The 13,308-nt window shown below is 48.0% G+C and overlaps 3 protein-coding genes across 5 annotated transcripts; 1 reads left to right on the forward strand and 2 right to left on the reverse strand.

Moving 5' to 3' along the window:
• The first annotated feature begins 2,378 nt into the window (after positions 1 to 2,378).
• Positions 2,379 to 7,088, forward strand: LOC135673271 (potassium transporter 1-like). Of its 3 annotated transcripts, none has more exons than XM_065182121.1 (9): positions 2,379 to 2,965; positions 3,049 to 3,282; positions 3,952 to 4,194; positions 4,772 to 4,822; positions 4,931 to 5,191; positions 5,298 to 5,350; positions 5,436 to 5,550; positions 5,643 to 5,897; positions 5,971 to 7,088. In XM_065182121.1, exons 2-9 carry the CDS (start codon positions 3,060 to 3,062, stop codon positions 6,942 to 6,944), a joined length of 2,175 nt encoding a protein of 724 aa, XP_065038193.1. In that variant the 5' UTR covers positions 2,379 to 2,965; positions 3,049 to 3,059; the 3' UTR covers positions 6,945 to 7,088. The 3 variants fall into 3 exon arrangements, with proteins under 3 accessions (XP_065038193.1, XP_065038194.1, XP_065038192.1); XM_065182122.1 differs by having other exon boundaries at positions 2,379 to 2,928; XM_065182120.1 differs by adding an exon at positions 3,528 to 3,771 and having other exon boundaries at positions 2,384 to 3,282.
• Positions 7,089 to 7,318: 230 nt separating this feature from the next.
• LOC135675119 (transcription factor MYB73-like) lies at positions 7,319 to 8,135 on the reverse strand. The gene has a single exon (XM_065185390.1). The coding sequence runs from the start codon at positions 8,126 to 8,128 to the stop codon at positions 7,319 to 7,321; it is 810 nt and encodes a 269-aa protein (XP_065041462.1). The 5' UTR covers positions 8,129 to 8,135.
• Positions 8,136 to 9,758: 1,623 nt separating this feature from the next.
• LOC135673273 (pyruvate decarboxylase 2) lies at positions 9,759 to 12,281 on the reverse strand. The gene is made up of 6 exons (XM_065182125.1): positions 11,679 to 12,281; positions 11,395 to 11,558; positions 10,650 to 11,300; positions 10,450 to 10,567; positions 10,166 to 10,354; positions 9,759 to 10,088 (listed from the first exon to the last, which is right to left on the reverse strand). Exons 1-6 carry the CDS (start codon positions 12,207 to 12,209, stop codon positions 9,918 to 9,920), a joined length of 1,824 nt encoding a protein of 607 aa, XP_065038197.1. The 5' UTR covers positions 12,210 to 12,281; the 3' UTR covers positions 9,759 to 9,917.
• Positions 12,282 to 13,308: the final 1,027 nt, after the last annotated feature.

The following is a 13,308-nucleotide window of genomic DNA, read 5'->3' on the forward strand; positions in this document are numbered from 1 at the left end:
CAATGCATTCTCTCAAGCGAGATCATGCGACGACTCCTCGCCGCTTGCTCAGTCCATCGAGCTTTGTGGAGTTGTTGTTTGTTGAGGTACTCCTCCTCAACATGTGAGGTCCGTCTCACATGATTCTCCCTCTGGAGAGCCGGGACTTATCCCTCCTGGATAACTATCCCGTTGGAGCAACATCTATCTTCGTTTGGGAGACCACCATCCCCTTGGACTACTCTGATCTGCTGAACAAACTGTGCATTGTTCTGCCTCCTGCAAATGCACTTGCTAGATTGCGACTCCCCGTCAATACAGTCCCCACTACACCCCTCAAGGCCTAGCAACATGCTGAACTCGTTGCACACTTCAGCCTCCTACGGACGTATCCTTCACATGTCGAAGAGAAAGTTTCAATGCTCCATGGCGCCGAGTTTCGGTCGCCTTGGGATGGCCACGAACATTTCATCGTCCGCATACAAGCCCATACATGAGTACCAAATTCTTCTAGTTAGCAATTCCCCTCACCTCTGTGAGCTTTGTATAACTCTTTTGGTCGTTGAGCAACTCATTCCACCTTGGATGGTCTCATCCTTTACCAAGCGCCTCGCTTGCTTTGAGCACCATCAAGTATGGTTGTCAACGTTGAGCCGTAGCTCAAACTCAGCCATCCCAACCTTTGTGCGCTCCACATTCTTCCAAGCTTGCCTGTTCTCGTGATGCCTCTTGCGCGAAAGGTTGGTCATTCCTCTGAATGCCAATGTCAGATGCCCGCTCCTCTGAGCGACTCCTTTTCCCTACATCTCCATGTCCGTTTTCCCTCAAACGGTCGCGCGTGTACTGACTGCCCTCAACGCAGCCCCGCTAGGTCCCCCACGTTTGCATGCTAAGTGTTTATATGAGTGCTTGTCTCGCTCTGATACCATCTATCACGGACTTAGCTGGTTTTGCCTAAGTCGTGCGGCACCCTTGCGTGTCCGTCCGCAAAGGTCAGCCTCCCCGAAGTCTCCCATTGTCCCTTAGGACCAACAAAAGAGAGAATGGGCTAGAGAGAATGCCTCAATCGGGATTCACAAGCAAACATCTCTGAAAAACACTCCATAGACAATGCAAATTACAAACAGACTTTACAAGCTCTGAATAGTGGCACAACAAAGGGTAAAATGGTCCATTACAGACCGAAAATCTCTCGCACGTGTCCACATGACACAACCTTTATTTACAAGCCTAAAGAGGCCACCAACCCAACTAAAATGGGACTATTAAGCCTTCAGCTGCCCCTCTATATGTTGTACAAGGCATGAACATGCCAAAAGACACGGACATACATAAGCATTACATCAAACATCCTGTTTCGAAGTTTGTCCGTGACAGTCCGATGATCTCTTGAGAGAACCGCATGGATGGTGTTCTCGATCGGTTCAAGATGGTGACTATCCTGTGAAGTTACTAGGGCCTGTAAATTACACCAAAAAAAAAAGAAAGTGTAGTGGAAACTTGATTAAGATGGTTGGTATATAACAAAGACGGATGATGTAACACATGGCTTGGCTCCACTGTGTAATGCATCAAGGAAGATGGGTTTTGATAATGACCTGATTTGTCCTCAAATGCATGCCTTGACTGGGAGGTTTTCTGACCCCGGCCAACCACTGTCCATCTCTGATCAGTTATCGATCATCGATCATGCATTGATTGGCCGGTGATCTGACGTGACAGCGATTGTGTCTCTAAGATAGTCGATCCCACGTCAGGTGTACATTATGATAATTAGCTGTTGAATTTTGGATGTTATTGTGCATCTTACGGGATCTCCACTTTAATGGAGCTAAGAAAGGCCCTGTGGACTCACGTGGTTTAAGGGTTGGATCGCGAGCCACCGGATAAGGAAGCTGTTCGACCAGCTGTCGGCAGTGTCAAATCGAAGGATTCATGGGGCCACAGTGATCTGTTCCATAACTAAAGAAAGGGATTGGGCCGCGACCCAAGACACGATGCGAGGGACTGATGGCATCAACAAAGCTCGGTCTTTTTCTCCTTCCTTGCGTGCTTCCACTCAACATCTCGGGCATATTTGCAGGCTCTCCATCCGGTTTCCTGAAGCGATAAGACATGGCTATGGGTGGGTATCATCCATCACCTTCGGTAGGACACTTGCTTACGCAAGTCTTTGGATGACGTTGATAGATTCTCCTCTATTCTTTAAGGATCGGCAGCAGTAGATGACGAGGGAGATACAATGCACTGGGTGTTCTAAAAGATCAGGCTTCTTCAACTCTTTCCATAATTTTTGTGGTTACAACGGCCTCATCCATCATCATCATCATCATCATCATCATCTTACAGAATCAATCCTACAAACAAGCTAGCCATCATTCCTTCCTTTCCTCGCTGTTCTTTGCAACTTCTTCCGAGTAGTCAGTCTCAGTGCAATGAACCAACCCGACTCTCATGCTGTGAAAGTTGGGGTGACCTCTCCCTAGTTTTGTTTACCGCTAAAATGTGATGGCAGAGAGTCCCACAACGACAAGTCACACTGTCCCTTTCTCTCTCATACTTTGCCTTGGCCGCCCTGCCGACGTTGTACTCTGCTTGTACTTGGTAGCCATGGGTCCAAAGCGAGTCCGCCCTTCACACGATGGGTCAACCACTACTTCTATGATTGCTTCGTGGGGCCGATGATAGTTTACTTGATGTGACCCACATGATATGAGGAGTCGTACGATAGCAAAGACTTTTGATGTTCTTCTGCACACAGTCACATAACTCTTACCTTTCTGATTTCCACCAACCCGATGAGGATGAGGATGAGGATGAGGATGGGACTCCTTGACTGTCACGACCCACATCATCTCCAACCTACGCCCTAACCGCGGAAGTGACAGAGAGAGAGCAAAAAGAAGTGCTTCACCTGGATAAATGACACATTATTCATCTGTTCCTTTGGTGACTCTTTGAACTCATGCCTCTGCTTTTTCTCCATGTATGAACTTTGTGACTCATGAGAAGGAATTTTTCTTCAAGATTTGGGTCCTCGAGATCATGTTCTTGTAAATTTACTACTAGGGTTGCAATCAATGCGAGGCCGTCTTACCCTTCGTTCCCAAACCATCGCTTATTTAAAGCTGCGAGGTTTTGGTGATGCCTGTCATCATCGGTCTCCTCGTGAGCCGCGTGTCGCAACTGCCCGCGCCATCACATTAATCTTCGTCCGCTTCTCACTCTCTGACTCCGGCCGGGACTGCCATGGGCTCTTCGAACCCACAGTCGTTTGCCAGAGAGGAAGGATCCGCTCCCCCTGTACGCTCTGCCTCCTCGCTTTTACTCCCGTCTTTTCCTCCTCTGTTGTTCTGCACATTCTTTCATTTGGTCTTTTGCGAGTCTATAAACAAACTAGTCTTTTAATTGTCTGAATATATCGATAAATTTATGGCTATTTGAGTTCCTCTGCTACTGCATCTGCCTCAACTTCTCACATCAGAACATAATCTTGATGCTGTCACTTTGTGCCATACGGTGTGTTTGATCTCTGGTTCTTGGAGCAGGACCAGAAGAAATCTTCTTGGAAGACTGTGCTAACTCTTTCATACCAGAGTCTGGGTGTGGTCTATGGAGACCTGAGTACTTCTCCTTTGTATGCATACAAAAGCACATTCTCAGGGAAACTGAGCCTTCATGAGAGTGATGAGATAGTGTTCGGTGTGCTCTCATTCATCTTTTGGACATTAACTATCATTCCTCTTTTCAAGTACATATGCTTTGTGCTATCAGCTGATGACAATGGTGAAGGTAGGACCTTACTGGGTTGTTGACCACAAAAGAATACATATCCTTCAAGGTTTTTGTGTTATGTTGGCTGACATGCTCTATGTTGTAGATGGCTTCTCGAAGGAGAATGTCCCCAATCTTGGAAACTTGATTTAACCTTAAATTGTTCTTAGTGTTGATTACCTTTGTCTGTTGCGTCAGGTGGAACCTTTGCACTATATTCACTTCTTTGCAGACATGCCAAGTTATGCATGCTGCCTAATCAGCAAGATGACGACAAGGACTTGTCAGCTTATGATGATGAAGGGGCAGACACATGGGGGAGTCATCTGCTCAAGGATTTCTTCAAGAAGCATCCGATGTTCAGAGGTGGTCTGCTTGTAGTTGTTCTTCTTGGAACTTCTATGGCAATCGGTGACGGAGTGCTCACACCAACAATCTCTGGTAAGTATCAAATTCAGGTGATATATTAACTCCAAAGCATGGCCCTGATGGATCAAACCGATGTTTGTCAAGAATAGAAGCCTTGAATCAGTAGGAGAAGATGCCCCTATGCATTTCTCATGTGTTGCTTTCGAGCAATCCTTGCTGCATTCATCATTTCAATGAATTCATACTTCAATGCAACTAGTTGGAGCTATCCAACATTTGCGGTGGATATCTGCATCAGAGTCTTTGTCATAGCTTCTTCCTACAGAAGAAGACATTTATAAAAAGTGAAATTTATATCTGAAGCCCTATTTTGAAACTTGAGCTGTCTGAATCAATAACCTTTCCAAACTATTTGTTCCTTAGATGACAAATCATCAAAGCCTTAGCGAAAGATGCTATAAACTACACATAAGTAGTGGCTCATTTTTTGTTGATTTGATACTCTTCACTATCAACTTTAGATTTATTTAGTGCTGTTCTTTAGGTGCCAAACTTATTTGAATCTTTAATCAAAGACAACACTAAAACTTCTATGTTGTTTCTATACTTCACAATCTGAATCCAACAGAAGTTTTGCATGTTTTTCCAGTTCTTTCAGCGGTATCGGGTGTCGGAGTGAAACTTCCCCATCTTCATGAGAGTAAGTTCATCGATCAATTTCTTTGCCCCTCTTTACATGCTGCAAGTGCTACTGCTACTTTTTTTTTTTTCCAGGTAATGCAACTTCATTTTGGTGCTTATTTTTCAGATTATGTCGTCGCAATTTCATGCGTAATCTTGGTGGGTCTCTTTTCTCTTCAGCACCATGGAACACACCGTGTCGGTTTTATATTTGCTCCAATTGTCATAGCATGGCTTCTATTTATCAGTGCTATCGGCATCTACAACATTTTCAAATGGAATCCCGGCATTTTTTGTGCTCTTTCACCGGTTTACATGTTTAGGTTCATCAAAGCCACTGGCACGGAAGGCTGGGTATCATTAGGAGGAGTTATGCTTTGTATTACAGGTAATGCCACTCCCTAATTCTCCAAGAAAAAAATATACTGCACATTATGTCTTAAATTGTGTATCGAAGACATTCGCAACCATCATGCAGCTACTTTGTACTTCAGGTACCGAGACTATGTTTGCTAATTTGGGTCATTTCTCTTCCCTTTCCATCAAGGTGAGCGAATTTATCGTCTTAATATGTGGAATTTGTGGTCTGGCCGTTAATCCTGACACTTTTACTTAGAACCATGCCATTCTAGATTGCCTTCACCTGTCTGGTGTATCCCTGTCTAGTTCTTGCATACATGGGCGAAGCTGCTTTTCTCTCTAAGCACCATGAAGACATTCAACGAAGCTTCTATAGGGCAATACCAGGCAAGATGCACTGCATTTACTCCTCATTCTAACACATCGGAACTCGATACGGTACTCAGAATTGACACATTTATGCATTCTGAAAATTACAGAGCCAGTATTCTGGCCGGTCTTCATTGTGGCCACTCTCGCAGCGGTGGTCGGAAGTCAGGCTGCGATATCTGCAACCTTTTCCGTCGTAAGCCAGTGCTGTGCTTTCAGTTGCTTCCCTCCTGTGAAGATTGTCCACACTTCAAACCAAATATATGGACGGATCTACATTCCTGAAGTCAATTGGATGCTCATGTGTCTGTGTCTGGCTGTCACGATCGGACTGCGGAACACCAACTTCATCGGTCATGCTTACGGTAGAGCTCTTTTATCTTTTCGAGCATTCATGTTTTATGGATAAGCTGCCTGATCAACTGACCTCATCGACAGGGCTTGCAGTCACAATCGTCATCTTTGTAACCACTTGCCTGATGTTCTTGGTGATCATAGTCGTCTGGAGGCAGAAGGTAAGAACGGCCGTGGCTTTTCTTGTGTTCTTCGGATCGATAGAGCTGTTATATATATCGGCATTGATGATAAAGATCCCAGAAGGGGGGTGGCTTCCGCTTGCTCTCTCTACGATATTTATGGTTGTCATGTATGCATGGAACTACGGCACATTAAAGAAGCATGAATCTGATTTGGAAAACAAGATTTCAGTAAGCAGAATACTGGCTTTAGGGCCTAAGCTCGGGATCGTTCGCGTGCCGGGAATTGGCCTTGTTTATGCTGATCTGGTGACCGGGATGCCTGCCATTTTTGGGCACTTTGCCACGAATTTGCCTGCATTCCATCAAGTTCTAGTGTTCGTGTGCATCAAGTCCGTGCAGGTTCCCTTTGTTTCTGAGGATGATCGATTTCTGGTCGGCAGGATTGGACCAAAAGAGTATCACATATTCCGGTGTATCGTTCGGTACGGGTACAAGGATCTGCAGCAAGAAAACTCTGAGTTCGAGAATGATCTTGTGTCTAGAATTCTAGCTTTCGTAGAGACGGAAGATGATGATGGAGAAACATCGTCGGATTACGAGTCTGGTGAATCGGGCATTCGGCGCCTCGAGCATACTTCCGATCACAATGTGCAGCATTCCGATACCCATTTGGCGAGGCCTCCGGCACATGAATTCTGGGAGAGTTGTCAGCTGAAGACGGAGTCCTTAGAGATCCTGACGGCCAAGGAATGTGGAGTGGTATACATTCTCGGGCATTCCTACGCCAAGGCGAAGAAATCATCGTCTGTCTTGAAGAAACTCGCCATCGACGTTGTTTTCTCCTTCCTGAGCAAAAATTGCAGGGCACCTGTCGTTCTTCTGAATGCACCTCACTCTTTATTGCTTGAGGTTGGTATGGTGTGCTATGTTTAACTGTGCCAAACTTGTCTCTCTTCTTCTCCGTCATCTTGATATTGTACATGTTTATGGAGGAGGAAACCTAAGTTGGTCACATAATCGACATGACCATTTCTCTTCCCTCAACAAGTATGTGCATATATCTTACATTTGTTCGAAGTCCCTCCCCTCGACAAGTATGTCCTCAGAGCTCAAACTTCTCCGCGATCGTATTCCTCTCTTGCCTCACCTCGATCACCATCTGCAGCAAGCTTGTCGGTGTTGGTGATGTTCTCTGATGCCAATGAAGGAGCGTTAGAAGAGGAAGATGCTGCTGACATTTGTGATCAAGCAAAAGACATGTTCGGTCGTAGCATCACCATCATTTATTAGAAGATCGAGACTTAGAATCAATCCTGGCCGTTGGATGCGGAATCGGTCCCGATGATGATGGAGCTGCCACCGCCGCTTCCTCCTCCCGATGGAAGTCGGTTCATGTAACTCCTCACCTCCTCCACTATCATCTCTCTTATTATAGCCAACAAGCACATCCCCGCCGTCGGCTCCTCCCACAGCCGCCCTCCACCGCCGTCTGTCCCGCCGCCCTCCCCTAGCCGTCCAAGAGTTAGAGACGTAACCGGACCGGACCCCCCGGCGCTGCCGTCAGTCGCGTCGTCGTCCCTCAAGCACGGGCGCTTCCCAGATAGCGAGCCCGAGTCCGACTCGCCCGGCTCCTCGGAGTCGGCGGCAACGGGCGCTGTGGCCGCGGCGTCGAGCTGCATCGGGGAGGACGGGACGGGTCGCTCGGAGGCGGACGCGTCGACCGCGTCAGCGGCGGCTTGGAGGCGGCGGCGGAGGGTGGAGTTCCAGTGGTTCTTGACGGCATTGTCGGTGCGGCCGGGGAGGAGGCGGGCGATGGTGGCCCACTTGTTTCCGTACAGAGCATGGGCCGCGACGATGGCCTCGTCCTCGGCGGGGGTGAAGGGGCGGCGGTGTACGGTGGGGCTGAGCTGGTTGCACCACCGCAGCCGGCACGACTTCCCCGACCGCCCGGGGATGCTCGCGCTGATCACTGTCCAGTTGCGCGGCCCGTGCTGCTCCACCAGCCGCATAAGAACCGCGTCCTCCTCCGGGTTCCATGAACCCTTGACAGGTTGCTCCCCGACATCGCCACCCTTCACCACCGCCATCTCTTCTTCTCCTACTACATATATCACCATATTTATCGCTCGAGTCGACGGACTCCGTTGGGGTTTCGTTTGGTTTGCGGTTAGTGGTGGTTTTTAGGACGGATCCAATTTGACGACCGTTAGCCTCTGGTTCGTTGGGATTGGATTGGCATGAGACGTGAACCGCTTGCAATCGAACCACTTTACCGCCAAAGTCGCGTGGGTTCCTCTCTCTTCTTGTTGGTTGAGATTATAAATTTCACTTTTCTTTTTGCTGAAATCCTCATAATGTTATGATTATGTTTTCATAAAATGAAGCATCGAAGGGGAACGATCCTAAATTAAGGTGAACTACATTATTTGAATCATGCAATTAATTCCCGTACATGATAAGACTTGGGCTCGGTTTAGTTAAAAGCCCATTAAGCTAGGCCCAAACGAGAACACTCTTTACAAGCCGATCAAGGGCTAATTATATATTAGTTATGTAATTAAATCTTTTTAGTATCTCGGTCCTTAAAATTAAAAATATATATATCAGAATCTTTATATTTGTGAAAGTGAAACATCTAGCTCCATTTACCCTAACACGTTTGATTTTATCGATGAAAATACGAAAATGATGGATAAATTTTTTTTTAAATATCTTAATTATATTTTCGATGATGGTGGATTACAACGTCGTTAGGAGCCGTCGATAGCTATTGTGGATGATTAGAGAGAGTGGCGATGAGAGGTAAGGCAAAATGAGTGAAAAAAGATGAGAACGCAAATGTCGACACTCAACGTCTACATCGTTGTTGATGCAGATACAAAGCGGCAAAAGGGCAATGATCTACTGTGAGTCGGATGTGACCTTCCTTTGCTGGTCCTGTGATGCATTCATCCATAGTCATCAATTTTCTCATTGCACATCATAGTCGTCACTTGTGCCGCTTGCCACTCCCTCAATGTTGACTGTCATATCTTCAACATAGGTCCATGGCGGGTTTGTGCCCTTTGTGATTCCTATAATCCCGATCTTGTTGTCTTCCCTTCGCACTCGATGATATTCTCGTCCTCTAGCTCTTGTCTCTCTATCTCTAAGTTCACAGTAGTACTTCAGGTAAAAAAGCTCGTAGATCCTCAATGGACAACCATGAAATGATGGTATGGGATGGTTGAGGAGAGGGTGGAGGGCATCTTGCTAAGTTAGAGTCGGAGGATAGGGTTACTGATCGATGTTGATACAGAACGTCGATATTTATATTATCCTCTTCCTCCTCTCCTTTTATTCAATTATCGTCATCGCTTTCCCTCATCATTCACAATAGCTACTCATGGAGAGTCAGTATTATATTCTTCCTTCTCTTTTTCTACTCAACTATTATCGTCGCTCTCCCTCATCATTCACAATAACTACTCATGACCTCAGCAACATTATCGCCTACCACAACTAAAAGTGTAATTAAGACATTAAAATTATTTTTATTTATTATTTTTATATTTACGTTGGATCAAACTAACGACGCTAAGATAAATAGAGTTAGATATTTCATTTTCATACTTATAAAAAGTTTAATATACAATTTTTAAACCTAACAATAATATAATAAAAAGGGATTTAACTACGAAAAATAATTATAATTAACCCGTCGGTCGATGCTTCCGTCTCTATTTAGACGAATACTAAACCGTCAGATGCAGATCTAAAGGGATTCTTAATGTAGCTGAACAATTCCTTTGCAAAGATGACAGTAATTGGTTAAGTGCATAGCAATTATTCGTCACAGGAGAACAATCTCAGCAACTAAACCGATGATAGAAGCGGCTCCGTCGTGGAGGTTCTTTTGCGGTGGTGTTACTGAGGGTTTGGAGGCCTGCTGTTGGCTGCTGAAACCCTGGAGCCCCACTCGAGCAACTCTTTGCTGGTATCATCCTTGTGCACGATGATCTCTATGAAGCAGAGGCAATCTTTCTTCGCCCCCATCGCTGCCTCGATTGCCTCCTTGAGCTCCTCCTCACACGTGACCTGGGCGAGCACAGGTTGATTACACTTGGAACACGGAGTGCAAACGGCGGGACTGGCCATGAAGAGAATGTGCTCACCTTTGCGGTCCAGCAATTGCCCTCGCCGTTGTGGATGGCATCCACCAGACCAGTGTAGTTCCAGTTCTTGATGACATTGTAAGGCCCATCATGGATCTCGACCTCAATCGTGTACCCGCCATTGTTTATGAGGAAGATGATGGTGTTCTGGCCGCACCTCAGCATCGTCGACACATCCTGGGCTGTCACCTAAAATCCACAGAGACAGATTCGGGCATTAGATTCCATGGCTCAAGCATAATCCTAGATGTGGTGCATCCACAGTCGACCGTGAAGGCTGACACCTGAAAGCTTCCATCGCCGATGCAGGCGATCACGCGCTTATCCTTTGCGGCCTGTGCATACCCGAGCGTCGCTCCGACGGACCAACCGATCGATCCATACTGCATTTGGAACTCGTATCTGCAACACAAGAACATCTCATCAAGAAGCAAGAAATTACAGCTGATCTGAAGTGGATGGAAGACCATTTCAAGCGACCTACCCGCATCCCTCCGGCAGTTTCAGCTTCTGGCAGTTGAACCATGAGTCCCCTGTCTCGGCGATCACGGCAGTGTTCTCCGACAGCATCCGTTGGATGTGCTTGAAAAGCACGTTCACCCTCAATGGCTCCTTGGGTTGGCACTCCAGTGGCTGTCCCTCGGGCACGTAGATCCTTCGGTAGTTCTCGTGCGCGGTGGTGTTCGTGTTGAGCCTCTTCGCAAGCTCGAGGAGGAAGTCCTTCATGAGGATGCACCCGAAGGCCGGGCCGTTGGCGACCACCACCCGGTCGGGCTGGACGATTATAGCCTTCTCCTTCTTGAGGAGGAGGGAGTACCCGACGGAGCTGTAATCGTTGAAGATGGGGCCGGCGAAGAGGTAGGCGTCCGCCGACTCCACGATCTCGGCGCAGAAGGCCGTGCTCACGGCGCCCCAGTAGGTGCCAAGGAACCTGGGGTGGTGCTCCGGGACGAGGCCCTTGGCCGACGGCATCACGGCGATGGGGTAGCCGGAGGCGTCGGCGAGCTCCACGAAGGCCTTTCCGGCCTTCGCGACCCGGATCTTGGGGCCGCCGACCAGCACCGGCTTCACGGCCTTATTCAGGACCTGCGCCGCGGCCTCGACAGCGGCTTCCAGTCCCATCTGGTTGCTCAATCTAGCAATTCCAACGATAAAAACCCATCAGGAAATCTTGCCCCAAACCTAATCTACAGTCCACTGACGAAAGAAAAGAGAGCGATCCATCGAACCTGGGAGAGAGACAGAAGGGGACGGGCTCGCGGCTGAAGGTCGGATGCGCGATGCCGGGGAGATTGCAGCTGACACTGATGTAGACGGGCTTGCTCTCCTTGAGAGCGGTGGAGATCGCGGTGTCGATGAGTTCGTGAGCGTCATCCAGGTTATTAACCACCGCCTATGCATCCAAACACATCGATTGCAAGATGTCTGCGTTATGGAGCTCAAGGCAAAAATCGGATTCTTGTTCTCGCTCCTCCCGAGAGAGAGAGAGAGAGAGAGAGAGAGAGATAAGTACCTGGAAGCAGGTGACTGTCTGGAAGCACCGGAGTTCCTGGGAGAAGTCGGGGAGGCCGATGGTGTGATGGAGGACGCGGTTGGTCCCGTAATCGTTGGAATTGGGCCCGCCTACGATGCAGATCAACGGGAGGTTCTCGCTGTAGGCGCCCGCTATGGCGTTGAGCACGCTGAGGCCGCCGACGGTGAAGGTCACGACGCAGGCGCCGACGCCCCGGGAGCGGGCGTATCCATCGGCGGCGTACCCGGCGTTGAGCTCGTTGCAGCACCCGATGAGGCGGAGGCCCGGCTCGGCGATGAGGTGGTCGAGGAGGGTAAGGTTGAAGTCGCCGGGTACAGCGAAGACGTCGTGGGCGCCCACCTGGACGAGGCGGCGGGCGAGGTGGCGTCCGAGGGTGGCCTCGGCTATCGCCGCCACCGAAGCCGGCGCAGCGGGGCCGACGGAGCAGCACTGTGCCGCCGGGGGGCAGCCCACGACGCCGTTCGCCTTCGCCTCCGCGGCCGCGTCCACCGATCCGATCCTAGTGTCCATCGCCACTGCGGAAAAGGAGTGTGGATCGTTTCTTCCTTTACTCTGTTTCTTTGACCTGTGCTCTTTAGGAACGCGCGCTACGCTCTTTATACTAATTAATGGGAGATATTTTAATGACTCCTCGATTCGTTTCCTCTCACAGCTTAGATGGTTTCACGTGGGTCCCATCCGACGGGTAATCATAGTGAAGGTAGGGAACGCGTTGATATGCGAGACCACGAGTCATCACAGCCGTCTGATCGACGAAAGATTCCGTCAAGACGGTGAGGGCACCCTCCTTTTGATTCGATCCCATGGGCTCTCAGTCAAGCTTTCCACGTCCATATCGGTGCTCGTGGGATCGACGGGTGGTCGTCGTTCGCTTAGAGTCACGCGGAGTGCGGGGAAGCCAAGGTGGGTGGGCGGAAACCACGTCGCCCTCTGGTTGCGCTGATCGCTGATTACACGCAGTGGTTTTGGATTGGAGACAAGACTGGGTTCATCTGGGGAAGTGTAGTATTGTCCTTAAGCAAGTCATAATGGTGATATTTGAATGGGCTAATGTGTTAAACCAGCGTGACTAAATAGATATACATGCATTCGAAGAAACCATGAATTTTTCTTTCTGCATTTTACCAAATAATTGATATCATATATTTTAATACCGAACACGTGACAACAGTCGGTGACCATCATAGCACCAATGAAAGAGCTTTAGACTGACACGATGCAACACCTTGAACTCGAGAGGGTCGCTCATATGCCCTTACATTGTTCGGGCCTATACAATTCGATGTCGAACATCACATAAAAGCTCCAAACGACTCCATACAATGTGGACCCGTATAGATTGACGTCAAATATTACATAATCATTCAGAAAAACTTGGAACGACATCACACGATACGAGTCCATACACATTGATCGACACCCATCCGTAAGATACAAGTCAACTATTTGAGAAATCAACAATCATTAACAGACACGACCAACCTCTCTTTGTAAATATAAAAGCTAACCCCCTGACCAACGGAGGAAAAACTTCGAGCATTTAACTCCCTCTTACTCTACGTTAACTTCAACTTCAAAAGAGTTGTGTTGAAAAATCTCCCTTCGAGCA

Source organism: Musa acuminata, chromosome BXJ1-5 (genome assembly GCF_036884655.1).
Source record: "Musa acuminata AAA Group cultivar baxijiao chromosome BXJ1-5, Cavendish_Baxijiao_AAA, whole genome shotgun sequence".
Classification (NCBI taxonomy): Eukaryota; Viridiplantae; Streptophyta; class Magnoliopsida; order Zingiberales; family Musaceae; genus Musa; species Musa acuminata.

Bases quoted from the DNA above. Each gene is read 5' to 3' on its own strand.
- LOC135673271 (XM_065182120.1), top strand. From the start codon at position 3,229: ATGGGCTCTTCGAACCCACAGTCGTTTGCCAGAGAGGAAGGATCCGCT. The intron at 4,195-4,771 runs GTAAGTATCAAA...ATGTTTTTCCAG, and splicing joins GCTCACACCAACAATCTCTG to TTCTTTCAGCGGTATCGGGT. The intron at 5,351-5,435 runs GTGAGCGAATTT...ATGCCATTCTAG, and splicing joins TCTCTTCCCTTTCCATCAAG to ATTGCCTTCACCTGTCTGGT.
- LOC135673273 (XM_065182125.1), bottom strand. From the start codon at position 12,209: ATGGACACTAGGATCGGATCGGTGGACGCGGCCGCGGAGGCGAAGGCG. The intron at 11,301-11,394 runs GTTCGATGGATC...TGGAATTGCTAG, and splicing joins CCCTTCTGTCTCTCTCCCAG to ATTGAGCAACCAGATGGGAC. The intron at 10,568-10,649 runs GTAGGTCGCTTG...CTTGTGTTGCAG, and splicing joins AAACTGCCGGAGGGATGCGG to ATACGAGTTCCAAATGCAGT.
- LOC135675119 (XM_065185390.1), bottom strand. From the start codon at position 8,128: ATGGTGATATATGTAGTAGGAGAAGAAGAGATGGCGGTGGTGAAGGGT.